Source organism: Miniopterus schreibersii (assembly GCF_964146895.1).
Source record: "Miniopterus schreibersii genome assembly, chromosome: 9".
Lineage (NCBI taxonomy): Eukaryota > Metazoa > Chordata > Mammalia > Chiroptera > Miniopteridae > Miniopterus > Miniopterus schreibersii.
Window position 1 is genome coordinate 10242411 of NC_138118.1, and position 24423 is coordinate 10266833.

At 46.5% G+C, this 24423-nt stretch overlaps 1 protein-coding gene across 1 annotated transcript in view; it reads left to right on the top strand.

Moving 5' to 3' along the window:
- The window catches only part of DGKI (diacylglycerol kinase iota), a 243334-nt gene extending 219778 nt beyond the window's left edge, over positions 1–23556 (top strand). The window contains exons 29-33 of the mRNA XM_081147568.1: positions 943–980; positions 4631–4751; positions 14440–14476; positions 16375–16474; positions 18307–23556. Coding sequence (XP_081003694.1) covers positions 943–980; positions 4631–4751; positions 14440–14476; positions 16375–16474; positions 18307–18423 — 413 coding nt within the window. The 3' untranslated portion in view covers positions 18424–23556. The remainder of the gene's footprint in view (positions 1–942; positions 981–4630; positions 4752–14439; positions 14477–16374; positions 16475–18306) is intronic.
- The last annotated feature ends 867 nt before the right edge of the window (positions 23557–24423 follow it).

The following is a 24423-nucleotide window of genomic DNA, read 5'->3' on the forward strand; positions in this document are numbered from 1 at the left end:
CTAGGCCAGTGTTCAACCTCAGAGCCAAACGGCTGGGCTAGGTTTTGTTTTTATTTTTTACAGCAACCATTTCTAACCTTATGCATATGACCCCTTTAGGAACACAATTGTCATTAGACGCAGGCATACTCTGTTCCCCTTTCATCAGTCCTATTTTCTCATCCATCTACCCCCCCATGACATGCACATGTACTTCTATTTCCCCCCTAAGGCTATATATTCTTACAATTAGTTCGGGTTACCTAAGCCTTTGGGTCCTTTCCATAAGAGTCACCATTGAATTAGATGCTAAACATGATTATTTTCTCCAAAACGTAATTAAAATATATGTGTTTCCTCTTCACTGCTGCTGGTCCCCTTCATTTCCATAGCAGGAGGTATTCATTTATCATTACAAAGCACACCCACAAAATCACTAGTGTTTTTTTGAACCCCAAGAGGACAACGTAGGAGGAACTAGAAAAAGGGGACCAAACGCAAGCATGACTAGGCACCTAGCCGGCATCGGTGAATGTGTTAGGAACATTTATGTGATTTAATCGGTCCTTTCAGCAATCCTAGAAGATTTAGACTTGCTGTTTTACAGATGTGGAAACAGAGGCCCAGAGGGATTAAATGCTCCACTCAGTGTTCCACAACTTGTGTCAGAGTTAAGATTTGAACCCAACCTGTGCGACTCCAAATTTCATGTTCTCTTTGCTGCCCCAGAGCTGGAGGGGGCTCTGGCAGGCTCTAGAGGATACAGGGGATGGGTGCCCGGGTAGGGAAGGGCTGACGAGAAGGCCTCATAGCCTGTTCCAAGATTCGACCTTGGCATGCTTCTCCTTCCCTGATCCCTGCCTCAAATGTAGACTATTTCTGCAAAATATGGATCCAGCCCTTTTAAATATTTTAATGAGAGGGTCTTCTACTAATGAGACATCTCTCTTTTGTCTTTCGCAGCAATTTTGCAGGCAGTAATAGCTGGTGATCTTATGAAGGTAAGACATCTTCCTACCCAAACTTTTGGTGATTCTTTAAGAACTTTAAGTCAACATCATTTCACACCAAATTTTCATGACCCCATATGTCATTTATCAAACCCCCTGCCTGTGCTGGCTGAGTAGAAAGAAGAGGGATGCTTTGTTGAAAATTGAACAGAGAGGATGAGAGGGGTCCTCACAGCATGTCCACGTTTCCTAACAGCAAAAGGTTTCTGGAAGATAACTGTGCAATTTGCCTTGACTCGTTAAAATGGACTGTGTGTCCCCAGGACACAGTGCTCACAGTGCCCACAATTCCCGTTCTCTAGAAGCTGATATTGGAGGTTTAAAGACTTATTTTTAGACAGATCTTGAAATGAATGCATGTGTAAAAATTACTTAGACATTCTTCAGGTCAGAGCCTATGTCTTCCAACATTATTACAGTTTTATATTTTGGGGACCACAGGAAACTAAAAGAAGATACTTTGTCTGATCCTCCTTGAGCATTTTAATTTGTACTTATGTTTTCTGGTGAATTTTAGTTTGGAGGGAAGGAAGTGAATGCAGATTCTGAAGTCAGACTGCCTGGGTTCGGATCTCAGCTCTGCCATTCCCTAGATGTGTGACTTTGTATAATTACTTAATTCTCTTTGTGCCTCATTTTCTTCATCTATAAAATGGAATAATAATAATGCCTCTCTCTTCACTTTGTGAGGATCGAATGTAATAATACATGTAAAGCTCTTGGCTGTTCCTATTACATAGAAGGGATTCTAAAGTGCTGGCTATTTTATTAACATAGTATTAATCTGTGTTTTTAGAGCTAAACATGGTGGAGATGCAAATCTTTGTTATAAAGCCTGATATAGTCTATGACCATTCTAAAAGCTATATTTGGTTCCATGTCCTTTTCGGGCATTGGGACTATGGCTGCCCATCTATACCTGTAAGGCCCACACTGGCATCGATCAGCTCTGTAATATGGGCAGCTCCCTAGGGGCACAGGCTGTGCCTTTCTCCCCAGCCTGTGGAGGATGGTGCCATTGCAGATCCAGAAACCAAAAGCCTTAGAAGAAAGCTGGGAAGCACTGCCCTTGAATACAATTTCTTCTGAGACACAACTGTTGAATAAACTGAGAAACTCTGTGCTACCTTTTTCACAGGTCACTAGCATAAAACAAATGGTGAGATGGTTACAAACACCTTGATAAATAGCCATCTTAATTTTTTAAAATATATTTTTATTGATTTCAGAGAGAGAAAGGGAGAGGGAAAGAGAGAGAGAGAATCATTAATGATGAGAGTCATTGATCAGCAGCCTCCTGTACGCCCCCTGCTGGGGATCGAGCCTGCAACCCGGGCATGTGCCCTGATTGAGAATCGAACTTCGATCTCCTGGATCCTAGGTCGACGCGCAACCGCTGAGCCACACCAGCCAGACAAACAGCCGTCTTTAGGCACATAATTCTGGAAATAGGGCCTGTGCACTGTCCAGATCATAGTGTTACCAGGAATTGTTACCCGCAAGAGAAAGGTGCTCTCCGCGCAGTACACCTGTGAGTTCGATGCCATTTCCCAGCAGTAGATTCAACCAGGACCATCCTATACTCCCTGCTTTGCCTCCTATCAGGTTCTGGGAGATGAAGACATGACTAAGATCTGACCCCTGCCCTTGCGGAGCTTCTAAGCCAGAACATTTTGCAAACTGTACATTTGAAACCCTTTCACCTTATTTCGTGCATGCTTCTAGTCTAGGCAGCGAGTTTTCCAGGTCCTTGGGTGTATCACCACAATTTTTTTGTACTTAATATGCAGAATCATTCGAGTTATAGGAAATCACCATGTTCAGTCAACTGTCTTACTACCTAAATGTCTAAGAAACAATGCAAGAACTTCCCCTTATTTACTGAGAGATGAAGTACAAGGGGCTTGGGGTGTTTTTATGCTTTCTTTTTTCTTACCTCTTTCTTTCTTTTCCTTTCCTAGTATTTTTCTTTCCCTTTTTTTTCTTCTTCTCTGTGTTCTTTAATTTTTCTATTGCAAGTAGAAAGCACCATCAGTGTTAAATGTGAAACTGGCTGCATGTGTGTGTGAGAGAGGGCGGTGCACCAGTGAGCAGAGAACAAGGGCCCCCAGGACCATCCGTGGGAAAGCTGCCTTGAGGAGCTCCATGAGCTGGGCCGCATGAGATGCCCACCGACTAACTTAATGCTCAGTGTCTAAAAACACCACGGAAAGGCAGAATCAAGGCAGCGGATGGGTTGGGCCTGTGCTCCTCTACTGAGCCCGAATCCCTCATGGGTCTGCCCCCAGGAAAGGGACTATCACTGTGGCAATGCAGTGAAACAACAGGATTCTCGTAGACTCAGGTGGAAAACTCTTAGCTGCTTCTTCCTACTGCGCAGTGTGGGGATCAAGTCCCCGTGTGTGCCTTACGCCCCTTCAGCTACTCCTTTTTTATCTGTTTCCTAGGAAGTCTTTCATGACTTTTCCATCCCCTACTTCATGCTTTCCTAGCCCTGGGATGGCCCCATCACGGTCCTCTCCGCTCCGGTGTAGTTCTTTCCACATCTGTGCCCCCATGGGAGACTGTAGGTCTTTGAGGCCAGTGGCCGAGTTGTCTTCATTTCTGTTTCCCTGGCACCTGACACATGGCAGTGCTATGGTTGTATCTGAGTGGAAGCACGAGCTGTGTAAGTTTCCTCTCTTTGACCTCATGAGATGTTGATTTTTTTATAATGTGCCATCCAGCTTCTTGGTGGTGGACACATTCCTTTTGCTTGTTACTTGCTGGGTTGTTTGACTCTTATCTGTCCTAAAACTACCTTTTAGAAGCTCCAGAAGGCTCTTCCTGTCCTGATATACCGAAGTTTGCAGAATAGGGACCCATTTATACTTTCTATGATGTTTAATATTTCACAAACTTAGACTATGCCCCCATTAGCTATCTTATCCTCAGGCTGCAAAATGTTTTTTTTTCTAGTTTGTTCTCAAGGTTTAGGTGTTTTGGGTTTCTACTCCTACATTCTCTGAATCCCTCAGATCATCTCTAGCCCTGTGGAGCAGGTGTAGGATGATTAGCAGAATGCGTGCAGGCTGGGCTGCACACCTGGATAAAGGAGGAAGCCGTGCGTGTGTGTGCGTGTGTGCATGCTGTGTGCGCGTGTACAGCGACCTCGCGCAGGAAACGGGAAGGAGCTTCTGTGTAGCTAGGTTCATTAGAGACGGAAGGCAACCGAAGAACAGGGAAGGAGTCATCTACCGGACACCAACCTACTCCTGCCTATAGCTTTTATTGTTCTTTCAAGACAAAGCTGAGCCAACGTAGGAAAGCTTTTATACTCTTCTCCACCCTCGGCTGCTCTGGAACAAGGACCAGTGTCCAGAAAAGAGGCACAAAAACAAACAGAAAAAGAAATAAGTCATTATGTTTTGGTTTTCTTAGGATGCTCAACACCCATAGACCCTCTGAGGAGTTAGCGAGACGCTGGCCATCTATCTGAGTGACAACACAGCTGGGGAAGGTCACTTCTCTCTCTGCTTCTCTGTGCCCTCTGAGGCTAGAAACATTTGTGGTTTGCTGCACTGCTCTCATTTTATCACCGGCGAGCTGATCTCCTTGTTCCGGACTGTGTCTCAGCTGCTTTTCATCTGTCTCTTTTTCAGCTAATAGAGAGCTATAAAAACGGAGGCAGTCTGCTAATTCAGGGACCAGACCACTGTTCACTCCTTCACCACGCAGCTAAAACCGGCAACGGGGAGATCGTGAAGTATATCCTTGACCACGGTGAGTAGGCACAGTGAACCGAGGACCACTTACCCACGAAACAGATTGAATTAGCTAAGCTGACTTCCACCCGGGCCGTTTGCAGAACGTCCACATGCTCGCCAACTCTCAGCGGACTCTCCCTGCTTATTTGAGGCAGCGGGATTGTAGGCCACTCACCCAAAAGGGTATCCAACGAATCAATTAATAGAAATACTTTTCATATTAATATCTTTGCAGGGTATTTGGGGCCTGGTTAATTTTAAAAAATAGAAAGACAAAAGCCAATGCGGCCTGAATAATATGCTTTATTGTTTTGGGAAGTTAACTGGTTGGGACAGGTGTCTAATCCATAGTTGTAGCTGATTGTTCTCAGGATTCATGAGTATTTTTTCTGTCTTCTAGCTTATTTATTTATTTGTTTGCTGTTTGAATTTCATTCATCTTTTCAACACAACTCACGCTTTAGTCTCTTTGGAAACGTCTGGTAGTCTCTGCCCTCTGCGGCAGGCCACGCTCACCTCCTGGGCCGCTTCCTACCAGGATCTCTAATTTGGCCTTATATCATCTTCTGGAAGCAGTTTGCAATTTTTGGCATCTTCCTCTAAAAGCGCTTCAGAGGCATAAACACATGATGAACACCACATCTTGACCACTCCTTACAGCTTCCCATAGTGTTTCTCTGCTAAAGAACAGCAATAAAGATGGGGGGGGGGGGGGAGGAAGGACACACATACCTGCCTGGCTTGGCTGTTTGCAAAGGAGAAACAGTGGACGGGTCTGTAGCTCTGACACCTCCTGGAAGCTGCGCTGTGAGCCCCAGCAGTGAGCCTGAGGCCAACCCTCTTCGCATCCAAACGCAGGCTGAAGACAATTCCTTGACATTTAAGAATCAAGGATTTTAAGGGTTAAGAATTCTAATCAATCAAAACTACTTAAAAATAGCAAGGGTAAAAGGAAACAACTGTGTATGAAAAGTAGGTAAGAAAAGTACAATGTATTTTTTGGATGTAATAGGTATGGAGGGCGTGTTTAAAAAACACAAAAAAACAAACAAAAACAAATGCAGGCTGTAAATAGAAAACATCATAGACATTCACATCCCTTCTTGCTCACCTTTTTACTCAATTTAGCAAATATCTTATTGCCTTTGTTCATTCAATTACTCATTCAACAAATATTTGTGGAGTGTGTAATAGGAACTACATGCTGTAGACCAGTATACACACAAGTAAAATGCAGTCACTATTTTCAAGCTATTGCCGGCTTAAGAAGAAAAAAAAAATCATAATAGCATAATTATATTTGAAATAGTTGTATAGATGTTTTAAGTCATATTGCAAAGCCACAAATAGAGAACATACTTTCCATTAGCAAGCGCAGGTTCTATGCCAGCCGCTTATACTAAACACATCATTGAATCTTTGCAAGGGCCTTGGAAGGTATTAGACTGTCAGTCGCACTAGGCTTACCTCCTTTGTCCAAACACCTCCTCACCATGAAGAGTTTGCTTAACCCCTTGGCCTGAATTAGGGCGGGAAGAGTGGTTTAGGTAAAGGAAAGGCTGTTAAAGGAAGACGATGGTCATGAGAGGATTTCTTCCCCCTGGTAGGCGTGGTTGGGTAACCCTGAGCCTGTCTGCACTGAAACCCTAGGTAGGTAAACTGTATTCTTGGTGCTGTGTCTGGAGCGTTCATCATGCCATCTCCTACCCCCCTGACCGTTGCACCCCCTGCAGTTAAAGCATTCCTCTTGGCGCAAGACTTGCAAAAGCAACGGTGGCATAGTTTCTTCTGGCCTCCTCCACAAAACAACAACAATAACAAGAAACATGGGTGTGAGAAGCAGAACTAAATGTTAGAACCCAGCCCCATAGACAAGGCATAAAATCACAAAGAAAGCTCCTGTGGTTAGCTTCGCAAAGTTCAGGTGAGGGTTAGATGTATTCTGTCACTTTATTTGCCTTTAGCTCAGGGTAAAGCAGCTCCTGGTTGCTGTCTTCATTGTGTCTCTTTTCGTCCTAATTTGCCCTTTACCCAGTGAGACTGAGGGCTTGTTTGGATTCTTGGGCTCTTCGGTACCCACGTGCCCTCTCTGGAGGTAGGTGAGCCACTGATACCTATCTGAGTGAGAGCACAGGTTAGGAGCCCTCCCTCCCGCTCTCTCCCTCTACCTCTCCCGAAGAACTAGCATTTCCCCTACTTCCAGGCCCCTCTCTGTATCAGTTACCTGTTGGAGTCTCCCTTGGTCTCATGAGCTACAGTTTTAACTGAGTCTTTATAGAAGAGGGACTCTGTCACATGTTTGGGGCTCTCAGCAGGGGTGTCTAGAATGTCCGGGACACCTGAGCCTTTTTCTGTACCTGATTTTCGTCCCAGGCATCTTCACAGCATGATGGTCCTAGGGGTCCAGGAGGGGAAAATGAAAGCTTCCGGACGTTCTGAGGCCAGGCTGGGAAGTTTGGCATCATTTCTGCAGCATTGTGAGCTAAAACAAGTCACAGAGCTGGTCCGACTCAAGGGATGGGGAAACAGACCCCGCTGCTTCATGGAAGGAGCTGTAAATAATTTGTGGCCAAATTGAATCTACCACCCTCCCTTACTCTCCATCTTCATCAGCCTAAAATGATGACCCTACCTTCTCAATATCCTGAACTATTTATCTACCTGAAATCCCCTGGAGCTCTGCTTTTATATTTTTCTTGGTTCTGGGTCCTAAGGTTGCTTATAGCAACAACAGTTCTTTAACTTAGCAAGTTCTTAAACAAAATTTCCCCCCTTTTAGCATAAGTATGTCCCATTGCAATATTTGAGACATATATTAAAAATGAAAACAAAACCTCTCTCCTCAGTTGAGTCTTCCCAGGGGCATGAGTGATGAGGCATGAGGTGACGTTTCTCTAATACCCTAGATTTTCGCTTCTCCCACTACTTCTTTTTCCACTGTAGCCCATGCTCACAGAGCTTGAAGTCCCTAAGCCCAGCTGGAGATGGGTACACACATACTTTGCCTGGCATGAAACCCAGCTGGCATGATAGTTTTAGTGCTGTGACCGAAGCCTGACATTCAGTCCTAGGCAAACAGTTCTCATGGTCACAAGAGGCACCCTGTACCCTTCCTGCCTCACCAGGGTCTCGAATTGGCCTCAAAGAAAGACGTTGGCGATAGAGAAGCAAAATCCATTCCTTCTATTTGAAAATAAAATACTGTGCTCTACAGTCCAAGGATCACTGCCTTTTTGATGAGTGGCACTTTTTCAACTTTTAGCACTATAGGCCAATAGTGGAAACTAAATCAGTTGATTTTTATTGAAATTAGTATTTATCAGTGTGATTGGCATCATCAATTTCATGCTTAACATCAATCTCATTTCTGTTTTTTTCAGGAACATGGATGTAAAATCTTTTGGCATAATTAGTCTAATTCACCAGGTTCCTTAAGAGCTAAGCACTCCAGCTCCTCTATTTTTATTGTTGTTTGTTTTAATATCTTAAGTTACTGATACAATTTATATTAACCTGTGCATTTGGGGACTGAAAACCATCTTCACAGAGCAACTCATCTCTTTTAAATTACAGAAACCCCTTTAAATTACACTGCTCTTGAAGTCAGGGATGAGTACAAGGAAAACATGGCCCTTTCTCTGCTCTGGAGATCGGCACAGTTTGAATTCACATAAACCTTTTAAAAACAGAAAAGAAAAATTGTAGACTGTGCTAAAGATCAAGAGGAACACTCCTCCTGGTCTTGGAGGCTGACTATCTCTTAAAGTTTTAGGTGTTTTGTTTGTTTGTTTAAATTTGGTTCAGGTCTTTCCTGTGGCTTCACAGGACACAAATCCTAAAAGCTCTTCCAAGGCCTGACCCTAAACACGCCTTCAGTGACGAGGCTCCTGAGAAATCGGGGGCCCTTTCTTTTCGAGGCATGCGATGGAAGTTGTAAGTGGCCCGTTCGCTGACGTGTCCTCCCTCTCCCCTCTGTTTTGCCCTGTTCACTGGATATTCGTGGTGGGCCACCAGGAGGACAGCCCCTGCCTGGGAGTCGGGGAGAGCACGCTCCCAGCCACCGCACTGGGCCATGCGTTTCTCTGCTCAGGGCTCCTTTGAAACCGGGCCTGGCGGCATGAGATGTGTGGGATGCTCTGAAAAGCCGCAGGAGGCCTGAATTTCTCCTCCGGCATCTTCCTTGGGACTCCTTGTCTCAAATGCACAACATGCTGCTTTCCTTTATGAAAAACTGGAATTTGGGCCTTTGGAGGGTTGAAAAGAGGAGGGGGGAGCGCTAGCAACTCAGCGGGGGCGGGGCGGAGCGGGATGCCTGGGGGTTCCAGCGCAGCTCCCCCAGCCCGGCCTGCTTTTCAGCTCCTTTCAACCGGCTCCCCCCACTCCCTCCTCCCTGGTGTTACCCTCAAAGGACTTTTGTGCTGTGTGTCTTTTACCGCCCGCACGTTTGCCCCTTTGTTTTTCCCTCCCACCCGGTGCCCCCTATCGTGTCTCCTGATAGAAATCTCGCTCGCGCATTTCCTTTTCGATTTCAATGGCTTGTTTTGTCTCCCCTCTTTTTCTGCCTTCAGTCTTTCTTTCCTTTTCTTTTTACCCCCCTCTCTGCCTCTGGTCCCCGGGAGAAACGACCACCGTCCCGCTGGGACAGGATGGCGGTGCTGCTGGAGCTCCCACCGCCCGCGCTCCCCAAATCCGCGGCCTTTGAGGATTTGGCAGCGCCGGGGCCCAGTGGGAAAGGGAGGCACGGGGAGGGCGGAGGATCGGCAGAGGGGACCCGGGGCCGTGTAGTGAGAAGCAAACGAAAAGACACATCGTATGCAATCAAGTGCATTATGGATGAAGTTGCACCGTAAGAACCGGGGCACAGTGGGCGAGCTCTGCAGTTAGCGCTGGGCAGCGAACCCGCACTTTGAAGGCTCTGCTGCGCACCACACAGTTCACTTTCTTGTGCTGGGAGATCTGCGAAGTTTTCCTGCCTTTCCCGTTCCCTGGCCGTCACCCGAAAACACTGATACTTCTCTCCCCTTGAAATATTTTCCTTTCTCTGATTTCTGAGGCCGTTGTCCGTATAAGCACAGTCCTTTGAATCCATGTTCCATTTATGGATCTTTCTCTGAGAGGAAACAGGGTTTCCTTTGGGATCCACATGGATTTCTAAATGTCTTTCTTTCATTCATTCATTCATTCATTCATTCACTTAAGAAATTAATTCTCTCCTACCCACTCTTCAGAAAACAATGCTATAGTGACAATCACCGATAATCTTTGTCATTCTGAAAGCTTCATATGTATGAACACGTTTAATTCTTACAGCAGCCCTACACAGTAAGGTCCCTTATCTCTGTTTGACAGGTGGCTAAAAACTGAAGCGTAGTGAAATTAGATTAGTTCCCAAAACTCATAAGATGTGGTCCCTGCCCTCCATGTTCCTAAAACCCCGCAAAGAGCAGTGAAATGGATAAACCACCACAATGCAGGGTTCCAGGGACAGCCAGTGCAGGGCTGTGGAAGGGTGGCGACTGCCTTCCTCCGAAAATGTCACGGAGAGATTTGTACCCGTGTCCCTTCAATAGGGGTTAAGAGTTGTTTCCGGTGCAGGTCCGCTGTGGGACGGCCTGTGGACACGGTAGTGAACCCTGGGAGGGACAGAGAGCCAAGGTTCCCATTTCTATTCAGGAAATGATTGTGAGCTCTTTACTGACAATTCAGTGCTATTCCTCCAAATTCCTTAGGGAAGATGATATATGTATATGGAAAATACAAAAGAAGCCCCAAACCCAAATGTTTCTCACTGATGTTTATTGAAGGAATTCCATTATCTTTATTTTCTCTCTTTTTCCTGTTCTCTCCCTTATTAGTGAGACTCAAATTAACTTTCCAAAAAATCACAGATGCTCTAATTATCTCCTTTTTTCAAGATAATTTTTTGTGGTCTTTTTTATTATTTTTATTTATTTTTTGTAATTGATTTTAGAGAGGGGAAGGGAGAGAGAGAAAGAAGCATTGATCAGTTGCCTCCTGCACACGCCCGGACTAGAGACCAAACAAGCCACCTTCTGGTACACGGCATGATGCTCCAGCCAACTGAGCCACACCGGCCAGGGCTGATTATTTTTGTTTCTCTGGACATCCCCCCTTCAAATCTTACACCAATGCCACTAAACCAACCGCACACGGTACTATTAAACACACAATGTACTGTTACCATAGCCCCCAATAGGCCATTGAAGGTGCAGTTGGGAGGCAGACTACAGCCTCGTCTTGGGCTGTGCCTGGCACTCCCTCTTGTTTATTCCTTGCACCCTCCTCACACCATGTAAACGCCTTTATTTGAGAGCAGGTTGTAAAAATCGTCAGAAAATGGACCAGTACTAGTCAGCCTAGCTCGCCACTGCTCTCTAACCAGCCAACGGCCACCCCCCCATTCACTGGCCTTCACCCACCAGGGCCATGGGCCCCTGCTGGTGCAGCTCTGAGCGCTGAATAGAAGAGATGGTCTTGACCTAAGTGTGGGTGCAGTTAGCAGAGGTGAGGGGGACAGAAGTGCCCCTGAGGCTGGGCTGCTGGGGGTCAGTGGCTAATGTCCTTTCAAATGAGTGGCTTCAGAGGTTTGCTGAAGGCGACAGGAGTTCTTTAAAAGGATCATTAGACTGTCAGCCTTCCCGCTCCTGACCTTGTGGAAAGTGTCCTGTTGGCAGTTGAACAGGCCTGGAGGACTTGGTTCTCAGGACATGTAATTCGAGTCCACGTGCTAGTGGGAGTGAAGCAGCCCTTTTATATCTCCTTCCTTCACTGGTGCCCCGACACCCTGACTTGGTGTGACCTGCTGCGTCATGTCAGAGAATAGGACACTTCAGAATATCTAAACTTTGGGCCGTGTGTGTAGTGTGGCAGCTACTGTTTTGAGCATGAAACTTGTATTAACTTATAAAACCTCACCGCACTCCTGTGAGATAAATATTATCGTCAGTCTTTACTTTACACGGGTGATGATGCAGGGTCTGAGAGATCAAATGAACTTGCCCAAGACCTAGTAAGGGGCAGGCAGAGCTGGAGTTTTAGACCGAGGAGGTTCAGCTCTAGAGCCCTCACTCCTGACCACTGTACTCCTCTGCTCTGCACTTGTTTTGGGGGGGGCGGGGGGGAGATTATCATTCATGTTTCCCTAGAACTACAGGACTTAGGAACAGAAATGAATGAGTTAAATCTTTGTTGAATCTTTAATGTCAGGTAGATTCTCAAGGGATTTGAAAAATAAAAGTATTCTTATGCTTGAGGGATTTAGAATAATAAATTTAAGGGGCCAAGACAAACAACCAAAAATCAAATACACGGTACAAGGGTAGAACCAAGTAAGTTTTATGGGAGTTCAGAAAAGTGATAAATTCCTTCTGTCAAAGGTGGTTTTTTGGTTGGTTTTTTTTTTAAAATCCTCACCCTAGGATATTTTTCCATTGATTTTCAGAGATAGTAGAAGGGAGGGGTGAGGAGAAAGAGAGAGAAAAGAGAGAGACATAGATGTGAGAGAGTCATATCAATTGGTTGCCTCTTGCACACGCCCTGACCAGCGCCAGAGATCAAACCTGGTGCCCTTGACCAGGAATCGAACCCTTGACCCTTTGGTGCTCGGGCCAATGCTCTAACCACAGAGCCACACCAGCCAGGGCAAAGGTGCTATTTTCAGAGGACCTTGTCCAAGACTAGGCTTTACAGGACTCACGAGATGTAGGTAGGAGGCTAGAAAAGGAAGGCTGTTCTCGACAGGGACAGCAGAGGGAACAAGCCTGTGGAGCTGGGAGAGCCTAAGAAATATGTGGGTGATGGAGAAGTGACCACTTTGGCTTAGCGAAAAAATGGAACCTTGGGGACAAATTGAGGAAAGGTAGTTGCAAGTGAAGACTGTGAACTTCAATGTTTAAATACTTAGAAATAAGCCATAAATATGATGCATTGGAAACCTGGAAATGTAAATCACATAAGAGCTTTGTATCCCTCTTAGTAACAGTTTCTTCATGCTAACTGTCTTCCAGGCAGAGACCTAGTAGGTGGCCTATTTGTGAAATAGAACAAGTTGGAGAGACAAGTAGGACAGACGTGGTGCGGGAAGGTTTGCCTGGCCCTGACGACCAGTCGGTGTGACAGAGAGAGGCAAAGACAACGAACGATTTAGCTCTTGGGTGACCAGGAGGATTGTGACGATGACACCTGCCATCTTCTCCTTGCCCAATGACTTTTTTTTTTTTTTTTTAAATAAATATGTCTTTATTGATTTCAGAGAAAGGAAGGGAGAGGGAAAGACAGTGATAGAAACATCAATGATGAGAGTCAGTCATTGATCGGTTGCCTCCTGCACGCCCCCGACTGGGGATCGAGCCCACAACCCGGGCATGTGCCCTGACAGGGAATCAAACCTCAGTCTCCTGGATCCTAGGTCAATGCTCAGCCTCCGAGCCACGCTGGCCAGCCTTGCCCAATGATCTTTGTGGTTAGAAAGTCCTAACTTCCTCTCCTCCTCCTGATGATGATGTAACAAGTAACCACATGAATAAAATTTCAATGAGAATGATATCTAGCAGTATAAAGAGCAAATCAACAGGATCATGTTCCTTAAGGACTAAAATGCTCACTACCTAGAACTAGGTTTGGCGCTTCCAGGCACCAGGCTCTGTGCTAGTCACGAAGGAAGGACATGGTGGTGGACAAGTCATAGGCCACCACCTCAAGGGATTTACAAGAACCCAGTTGTGAACAGAGAAATCAGCAGGTGATTTTAATATGATTGAAATGTCACGAACAGTAGGGCGAGATTATGTATCCGCCCTTGTCTGGGATAGTCTCGATTGGATAAGTGATATTAATTTCCCAGTTACAGGACATAGGGCTAATACACAACCTGAGGGCACATGCAGGCAGAACATTTAATGCAGCATGTGGTGTGGGGTCACAGCGGGCTTCGTGGAGGAAATGTCTCAGCTGATCCCTGCAGGCTGCACAGGGCAAGGGCCGCAGAGAGGGCTGGGGAGGAAGGCAGGGGTGCAGAAAGTGGGAAGGTGGACATCCCAAGCGGTGTGTGCAGGCTGAGCGGATGAATTAGTGACCATATAAGCCACTGTGAATGTGAAAACTCATAGGACACTTCAATTCCTAATGAAGAAGCTATCATTTGACGTTTATGCACAAGAACATTTCTTTCAGGTCTTGGAAGGGAAATTTGGTGAAAAGTGGAGTTTTACTCTATTTCTAAAGTAAAGATATTGGACTGCATGATATCTATTTTCCCTTGTAGCTCTACCGTTCTATTGCATAAGACCCCACCCCAAACTACCAGCCCCTGGAGACTGAGAAACAGGCCTTAAAGCCCTCCTGATTGACCCCTTCCTCCCAAGGCAGCCACTTAATTATTGCTCACGTATTCTAGACCAGTCGATTTTATTTCTGCAGCTCACTGGAAAGCTTTCGGAAGGCGGAGGCCATGCCACTCTCTTGTAGCTCTCGTTCCGCACATACTGGCTGGTGGGGATTTGGGAGATTGTGGGGGGGAGGGAGAGGAATCCTTTCTTTTTTGGAGAGAGGGAGGAGATCTCATCCCTATTACAAACGCTCTTTCTTAAGCAGCTTTCCAAGGCATTTTAATGGTGACTATAAATTTTTTTGTTAATAGTTTTTGAACTTATTTTTGATGGGCATCTTGCTTTCCTCTTGTTTAGGACCTTCCGAGTTATTGGATATGGCTGACAGCGAAACGTGAGTGTTGTTTTAGTGTGGCTAATTAGCGTCGCTAATTCCGTAGACCAGACTGTTCTTCAGAACATATCTAGGAGAAGAGTGCAGCGTCTGAGGCACACAGTGGGTAATTTTCATGTCAGTGATTAAAAAAAATCCACTTTCAATTGTATTTATAACTGTGCAGGGCTAATCTTCTAAAATTACACAATAAAAGTTGATGGCAAGTGTCGTAATGTTGCCCACACATCATTGCTTTGCTATTAATCGTTTGGAGATTCCTACAGGCAAGGCATGTCTACACTGGTGCATCTTGGACTGCTGAGAAGTCTGAACAAATACATTCACCTTTTTACTCTTTGCCAACTAGGGTTTGCAAGAAAATTAAGCCCCAGTGCTCTAAGCCATCTTTGCATGTCATGAAACTTCTTTGCTGAGCCTAGAATGGAACAATGTCTGTAATACAACCACTGGAGAGCCGAGAACGTGGGAACCCCAGTCACTTTCATGTTCTGAGGTTCAGATGAGAATCTGGGATGATCCCCAAACTGATAATGGGTTTCAACTTTCCTCCCCTCCTAGGGTAGCGAAATAGCTCCTACTCCCCATACAGGAAGAAAGAGGCTAAACATCTAACCCTGAAAGCCATAGAGAACCCCAAAGAAATCCAAAAGGGAATAAAGAATGGGCAGGGCTGGAATGGGTGGGAGTGGGGGGTGGAGGTGGGGATAGTGGAGGAAAATTGGAAATGAAAAGAATGAAGGACTGGGGGGAGGGTGCGGGGGGGGGGGGACTGGCTATGAGTTACCAGACACGGAAGGAACTGTCTGCGGCCCCCTGGGGCTTGTCCACATGCGGTGCATCCCGTTGGCCAGGCTGTCACCCAGTTTGCCGGCTCTAAGGCCTGCATTTGATTTTCCACGAAATACTTTGGCATTAAACGATTCTTTAGTTTTTTGATTCCGCATGAGAAGACCCCCCTCCTCTTCTGCCTGTTACAGGGGCAGAAATAGCCGCTTTCCCTTGCCCACTTCCCACCCTGACTGGCTGGCCTCGGGCCTGCTGCCGTCTGGGGACAGCTCTGGTTCCTGAGCCCTCCCTGTGTCGCACGGCGCCCCCGGATCCTCTGTGGCGTCCCCTCCCCTCCACCTGGCCAGAGTGAACGTTGGCCTGGCTCTTCGCAGCTGAGTTCCCAGGAGTTACTCCTCCGAGGGCAGGTGGTGGTCTGCTGAGCACCGAGAACCCCGCGATGGGCCTGCAGGGCCGAGCCCCCATCTCTGCTCCCTGTGCGGCCCATCTAGCGTCCCTCACGCTCGGCCCCAGTGACTCCACGCAGAGAGTGGCTTCCCAGCGTCCAGACACATCCACACCCATCAGTCTGTCTCAGCGACTTTCCACCTGTGCCGCAAGGATTTATAAAACAGGCGACACCGGACTCTTTAGTCAGAGGCACTGACCTCTTTTTCCTTAGATTGTCAAATAAAACAAGTGACAGCAGCCAAGGTACAATCAAAATTATACCTTTTTTTGGTCAGATCAGCAAAAATTATATTTTTAGGTGTGCCGCAGAATTTTAGCAGTTTACGTGGGCCGTGAGATGGAAAGGCTGAGCATGGCTGGCCTCTCTCGTATGCCATGGCTCTCACCTAAACCCAGCATTAGTAGTCGGAAACAAGATCGCTCGGCCTAGTTAACCGGCGCTGCTTAAAAAGAGGCTGGATCAGACACCGTGGCCGCTTGAAGGCTAGCACGGGGCAGCCCGAGGCCTCCTGCCCGCGGCAGGGTCTCAGCCGCAGGGAGAGACAGAGGCTGAGGGGCACAGAGCGTCAGGGCAGGGGTGGGAGGCACCCTCCCCCCTCCCTGCAGCCCCCCCGCCCCCAGCCCCCTTATGAGTGGTTTCCATTTCATCTTTGATTTAGGGGTGAGACCGCCCTGCACAAGGCTGCCTGCCAGCGGAACCGGGCCGTGTGCCAGCTTCTGGTGGACGCAGGAGCATCTCTGAGAAAGACGGACTCCAAGGTAACTCGATGAGCGAGTGCAAACATCCACCCCCGGGCAAGAACGCAGGCCCCGCTGCCTTCACTTGTGCCTGCAGCAAAGGCATCCTTTCTGTGCCTATGAAAGTGCCGGGGGGCTTTGGAAAAAGGTGGAAAAAAATGAAGTGCTTCGTTTAGAGAAAGTGCCGTTTAAATGTATAAGCACAAAGGGAGGGTGTGTGCTCGCCTATGGGGCTTAATAAACCTCTGAACGTGCTGGCCTCGGGATTTGGGGTTCTCCTGGCGAAGGCCAGCAGCCAAGCTGCGGGGAAGTGAGATTCAAAGCCCCAGGAGAGGGGTCAGGCTTATGCTCAAAGACTTTGGCCCGGCCTTTGAGAAGCCCCTTTGGGGATTTCTCCTTCATCTGCCTCATCCAGTGTAGCTTAAAATCTGTGATTTATGCGGCCCCATATTTGTGTGCCAAAGTGATTTCCAGGCACTTCAGGATGGGAGGGCAGGCTGCACATGAGTCTTTCCAGTTTACAGAGAACAGCTAAGGAAAGGGTGGGAGCTGGAGTAAAGGAGGGGTTACAGCGGAGTAGCTTCGACCTGTGACTGCAGCCCAAGGGAGAGAACAGTTCATGCAGATCAACCCCACCGAGGAGCCTGGTCAGCTCTGAGAAGTTCCAAGCACCCTGGGGAGACTCCAAGGAAAGCCAAGCCACTTAGCCGCAGAGGGTGGCAGAGAAGAATTTGAGTATAAACAGGGGAGGACTTCATTAAGCAGGTACCCAGTAATCTAAGTTTGGGGCCAGTGAATGTAGGCAAGAAACACGGACCAATGACTTAGAAGCCTAATAAACACTTAAGCCCCTTTAGACTTAAGTGATGGGCATCTGCTATGTGCAGTTTTTCCTGTGGCGTTTCCTCACACTGCTGTGCACGCTGCGAAATAACTTTCCTGTGGGACGTCTTTCCCTCCCGAGCCAGTTCTGAGTCAGTCCCAGGGTATAATTCTCCGTTTCCCCTGCAGCCTCCCAGAGCCTTGCTCTCTGACCGAGGTCCCTGGCTGCCTCCCTAGGCTTCAAGCACATTGAGCTGTGTCCCGGTTTCTAGCTGGCATGTTACCTGTCTGGTTAGCTAATTGGGGATACATTTCAAATATCAGATAATCGCTCATCCTTCTGGATAATATTTGCACTCAAACGGTTTGATGTGCAACATGAATGAGAAACAGACTGTGTGGGCAGGATCAGTGGAGGCCAGGACCTAAGGTAGAGTGGGCCTTGCGGGGCCCCTCAGACCACCGCTGGGCAGTTGCCTGTTTACCACACAAAGGACGGTCTTACACTCAGCTCAGATAATGAAAAGAAAGAGAGGAGCAACATGCACTAGAGGAACAACCAAAAGACTGGGCAGGAGACCTGGGCCCTGAGCACATTGCTCTGTCTTCCTAAGTTTCTGTATCAGGTTAATGGGCTCCCTGTTCCTTGATATTTCTTACTATTTGTGTGTGCTTTTTTCCAAAACACACACAACTTCATTATTTTTATGATTGTAAATGTAGTACATTCTCACACGGAAAACGTGAGTGAAGCAAAAACTACAAAAACAAAGTCAAAATAGCTAGAAAATTCCACAGTCTAGACCTATATTATTAAAATTTGAATGATCTCACTTCACATGGAGGTATGCCTGTTTTCTCTCGTTTTCTTAAGTAGGTAAAGTCAACGTTATGTTCTAGAGACCCTACTGTATGAAGTCCTGCGGCTATGCTTCATCTTTCTCAGGGACTCACTGTTTCTCCGTTTGGTAATTGGATTTAAAAAAAATCTCATCCCAAGTGTGTGTGTTTCTTTTCACTTTTACCTGCAGGGTAAGACACCTCAGGACAGAGCTCAGCAGGCTGGGGACCCTGATTTGGCTGCTTACCTAGAAAGCCGTCAGAACTATAAGATCATTGGCCATGAGGACCTGGAAACTACTGTTTGACCCTGGTAGACGGGCAAAGAGAACCTGAGCGAGCACATCACCTGTGCCCTCCGGGCGATCGGGCAGCTCCCCTGGAAGAAGCTGGTGGAATCCAGAAATCTGTCTCTCCTGCAAGAATCTATCTGAGACCATGCCACCAATTTTTAAGGGCTACCAGGATGTACAACACGATAGGCTAGCCCACAGAGGACGAGGCAGGATACCTGGCGATTGGTGGAAAATGATTCACAAAATTCGATCTTTCTCGCTTCCAGCAAGTAGCATGAACTTCTGTGTTCACCTGTATCATTTATCTTAAAGATTCAAAGGATGTTCGTATAAATGGCACTGTTCCCTGCTCCCCCTGTGCATTCGCCTTCCCCTGCCCCACACCATCCTCCTGTAACCACCGTCCACCGACAAAATGCGATGTGACCTGTTCTCTTTACATTCAGCCCTTGAAGACCGCAAGGCTGTCTGAAGTTCTTTCAAAACCCTCTGGTTGTCCTGCAGGAATATAACTGTAAAACCGCTTCCATTTCCAAGACTAAAATACACCGGGACGACTTAGTGACGTTTTTTGCATGTCGCCCCTCCCTGCCCATTCCCTTTCCATCATTTAGGAGCTGGGAGTTGCCACGTGGCTAATGTCAACTTGTGCACTGTATCCCTGAGGTATGCTGAGGTGGCATGGGAGTCGCCTGTTCTCAGAGGGACCTCAGAGAGGTAACCCAGGGGTTGGCCCAGGTTGCGGGCCTGTTACCAGATGGCCGCGGAGGCCGGGTTCAGCTTGGGCTGTTTGGACAGCTCCGTCTGCCCGCCTACGAGTGGCCACCTTTGCCTTTGCTGCAGTGGAGAGGAGCAGCGGACGAAGCCAGGCCCAGAGCTGGTCTGCAGAAGCGCTCAGCTTTAAGTGCTCTTTCAGCCGCAGAGCAGCAGACCCTGGGTGGGAACTGCGGTTACAGGAAATGGAGCTCTGTGCCAGCGTTTACTTCTAGGCTTTTTTGAGCGATAATGGAAAGCAGGCTAATGGACCTGAAATAAAACAGCAGAAGCAAAAGTAGCAACATATGTCAAAATAACTCACTTAAGTAAGAAAACAGTCACTGGAATTTCGCACAGAGGCTAATAAGGACAGACTCTTGGGCACAGTGGGGAGAGGGGGCCCATTTCAGATTTTCCTTCTAAGTTTCTGGTTTTCATTACCCCAAGTTCGCCTCGTGCCAAGGACAAAGCCTCGCTGTGCGAGTTTCACTGCCAGATTTCCGGGACGCGTGGCCTTTTCTGATGGACGCCTCACCCATGTCCCTGTCAGGTCCCAAGCTTATACCTGATAGCACTATAGCCCCATTGTACATGTTTGGGGAAATATAGTATCTTCTCTGTTTTCTTCTGCCAGAAAGGTCTTACTGCAAACCATTGTGAGAGTCCAGCCAGGAAAGTCTCTCTGGCAGTGGAATTCTAACTTCAAATCCTGCCCCAGATCAGTCGGTCCTTACAGGTACCTCTATTAAGGACTTGGTGACAATTACAATATTAGGAGGAAACGTCTTCTAACTTTTGGTGAAGATGCATAGATGGCTTGGGTATAAATCAGAAATGAAAGTGGGTGATCAGGGGTTTGCTTCGCTCTTAGACATAAGCAACATGCTTCCTTCTTGTTTCTGCACGTGAGCACAAAGGATTGTTTCTCCACGTTTAATTTAAGGGTCCAGTGGCCACGCGTTGCTGATCTGAATCACGTTTGGGTCACAGATCAGTTTGAAAGTACAGGTATGATATACTGTCAAGCAGGAACAGCCTCTCAGTGGCTGGGGGTTAAGTCTCTCCGTAGTCGTTTCAAATTCAAGGGACCGGCGTTATATTTCAGCTGTGAGACGAAGGGTTGGTTGCGAGTCATATGTTTCCATAGATCAGTCTTAGAAATGGAATGATCTTTCGGGTTTTATGGTGAGGGGAGGAGGGACTGCAGTAGATTGTTTCCAGAAACTGGAAAAAGTTATGCTCCAGGAGAATTTAATCACTGGGCTTCTGCTGGGAGTTTTTCAATTGGTGGGATTGTCAAGGAGATGTTGTGATGACAGAAATATAATCCTTCGAACAGACTGAAATCTGGCTTTGAACAGTGCCTTCCATTCCCTAGACTGAGCCACATGCTTGGCCACGCAGTCGGTTACCCAGCTGCCATTGCTGGGATGAAGGACTATTTTCACCGACTACCATCTCGTATTTCTCTGTCACGCTTCAGAGCAGCGCAGAGAAAATGTAGGGTACAGGTGGCTATGGGCCAATTCAAATAGCTGCAATCGAAGTCACAGTTCAATCCCTGGAATGAAAATAGATGACGTACTGACTGCTGTAGGGGTCTTGGGACATTTGGAAATCGTTCAAAACAACAACAACAAAAAATAGTATTAGACTCCTATGTTATTGATGGAAAATGATATGTGACCAAGGCAAATATCTCTTTGAAAAAGGAAACACCCCCCAGGACTTAGGCTCTCCCCCCTCCAAAAAAAGCCCCATAAAAAATGAGCAAACCAGTTACATATTTAATGGCTTCAACATTACATCTAACTCCTGTAGTATTTTATTTTTTAATTGATCATTGCATGCGACAGTCCCGGGCTTTAGAAAGAGCTAAGGCCCGGTGCTCCAGGAGTTTGCAACCCAGCTTAGGTGTCTAGTGTCTGCCTTTTAATGGGCCCTCAGGAAGTACAGAAGCAGGGAGTCTGGCCCTGCTCTGAAAAGCCACATAACTTTCATTTAAAAGACATAAAACTATATACCTGAAGAAATGTCATTTTCTGCAAAACCTACTGAGACGGCTGCAGAGAGTGGCCGGCGCAGCCGACACTCTGCTGTGTTTGGCTCAGCTGTGAGCTGGGGCCCTGTCTGCCTTGGGATTTTGTGTTTAGATTAGGCTGATAGAGGGCTGAGAAATGGAGAGTTATTTAAAGACAACATGATAGGACCTTAAAGGTAGTCATTCTTGGGGCCTTATGTTCCAGTTTTGCACAATGAGTGGAACAGAACCCAGTGAAGCTGCGCTCTGTCAGGAGTCAGGGACGTGAGAAAGCACAGAAGCCAAGAAGGAAAGAAACGCCGTGGCTGGGGATTTCACTCGGGGGGCTCTGGTTACCTCCATGGAGGTTACCGCCTAAAACCGACGCAATTTCTGAGACAGGACGTGGCCGGCAGGCGCAGCCGTGAGATGAGTGACGACGGATGGGAATGGGAAGCCTCACGTCCCCAGCTGCGCCCTGTCTTTTCACAACCGCTGGCTTCAGTGCTCAGGCAGATCCGTTTGGCTCGAAAGATACTCAGCAGGTAGTTAATTTTCATTTGGACCCAGTGACAGTTTCTTTGCTGCAAGGCTTTCTGAGATGTATTGACTAAATTCTCCAAATATCCATGTCTTAGAAAATGTGGGGCAGCGATTTTATTTTTTTCCATGTCGGCGTTAGTTAAATATTTAGATTTTTTTGAGCATTAAGAGCAGAACCCGCTTCTTATAAATGGTTTTAAGATGAATATCACATGCAAAGTGAAGGTGTTCCTCTGTGCTGTGTGGTGTCCCCTGTCCCACTACTGGATTCAGCGGTGTTAGCCTGATAAACATTTAGGCACAGCCGCTCGTATGTCATGTCAGAAATACCCTGTTCAGACGCCGGCCCGCCCCACACATGTAGAAATATATTTATTTGTATACATATATGTGTATACATACTATACACACATATTGCATAGGTTTCAAAAAGAGGAAACATTTTAGAAGCATGCTAATCGTCTAATCATCAGTATATGTATAGTTACCACCAAGAGGTAAAGATAAGACCCCAGAGAATTTCCGTGCATTCATTGTTTCTGCTGTGACTAGGCTTGGTTCTGCGGCCGCACAGCACTTCAGCTGCACATGGCATTTGCTGGTGCCTGTGTCAGAAAACCCATGACCAAGAGGTCTTGCAACTGTTTCTGTTTCCTTCCACGAAGCGTGAACCCTGCCTGAGCCCAGAGGCTTGCCTGGGCTACTTTGGGTCTCGAGTGCAGAGTTTCTCCCGATGTGATGCTTCTACACTTTGCAAAGCTGAGTTTGCAGGACTGACACCCAGTAGGTTGCCCAATGATCCTTAATCGGGACAAGCTATTGCCAGAAAGGCGTAGGAACTTGAATATGGGCTGGGGTCTGAGTAGCGCGGCTTCCTTGCAGTAGGAGTAGCTAATGAAAGCACTGAAGCAGCGTGGTATTTTATGCAGTTGTGCAATTTTAAATTAAAATAGATCATTGTTCAAATGGCTCATCATAACCATCAAGTAAAACTACTAATTGCTCTACTTAACTGGATTATTTTCATTGTAGAAAAAAAGGAGAACGTCTATTAAATTCGAGTGTTTTCTAACTGATCTTAAACATGTTTTCAGTATAAAATAGCTTCTGCCCAGGTTTTATAGAACCATCTCTGAGTCAAGTTTTTTCATTCTTCGAATCCCATATTCAGCCGATTGTAAGTCCTGCAGATTTTTTTTCTCTGCCAAGCCTCTCAGATTGACTTTGGCACCATGGTCCCTTTTCTGGGTCCTGGTCATCTTGGTCATCACTCATCTGTAGCCTCTCCCATCGTCAGACCATGGCAATAGCCCTGCTCCTAGACTTTCTGCCTCTGCCTTCAATAATATTTTCCATGCACACACCAAAATCCTCCTCAGCAATTATGCTCAAAATGGATCAAAATGAAATTACCCTCTGGGACAAATATCCATTTAGCCTGAAGGACAAATAGATGTCCACTGACCTTGATCATCTCATAGAGTTCCAGCAAGCCTTGTTCTGAGAAGTAATCTCCTAGGTAGGTTTAGCAAATGTCCACAATCACGGCAGCTTCTTCCACATCGAATGATGTAAATAATGTGCCCCTCAAAGCCACCTGAATGACTGCATTGTACATACAAGTTACGCCCCTGTGTCTGCCTGTGGATTCTAGGCTATCTCCCCACAGTCTAGTGAGAAACCTGAAAATAGGAACTTAGCAAGGGGTTGTGCCCTGGACGACCTGCTGTCCCAGGATATTGGGAGTCACTGAACTGATCCCAAAAGAGCAGCAGAACAGAAAATTCTAAGGCTGTTGAAGCATTATGTTTTTATTCTTTATTCTATTTTATTTTATTTTTTCTATCACCATGTATCACCCCCTATACCCTTTTGTACCCCCACCCCGTTCCTCCCTCAATCACCGCACTGTTGTTCGTGCCCATAGGTTCTTTTTTTTTTCTTTTTTGCTCAATCCCTCCACCCCCGCAGCACCTACCTCCTCCTCAGAGCTGTCTGCCTGCTCTCTCTCTATGAGTCTATCTCTGTTTTGCTTGTTTAGTCATGTTTGTGAATCAATCGTACGTTCAGGTATTTAATCGTTTATATATATATATATGTATATATATATAAAATCACATGCTCCCTCCTAAGCGCCTAAGAATGACTACGAGAAGCAAAGCTCTGACTTCATGGAGCCGACGGCCCAGGAGAAAAGACAAATTCCATTGTGCTAAGTTCTGCGCAGTAGGCCCCCCGGGTCCTCGGGGAGCGTGCGCTGGGGCTCAATCATCAAGGCTTCATTGTGCAGGTCGCTCTTCAGCCAGCAATGAAATGTGAAAGGAGAATATGAATGCCCAAGAGAAATAATGATATTTTGCATTTCCTTTTCTTTGGAGTCTTGGTGCCGTTCTGAAAATGGTATTTGAAACTAAGACTTCAAGATGAAACTTAGAGACACTACTAGAGTGAGGGCTAAAACTCGTTTATCCTATATCTCAAGGACATAACTAAAACCAGTAGGCAAAATTTGCAGTGCGTTTTGATTAAGTCTAAAGAAGATGAAGTATAAATATTGTCAAAGAGTGGAGCGGGCACCCTTACCAAGTTATGAACTTTCAGCCACTGGGGATATTCAAACAGAAGACACATGACCACCTTGAGTAGATGTTTCAACTGGGGACCTGTGATTAGATTCTGTGAGTTTTTAAGCT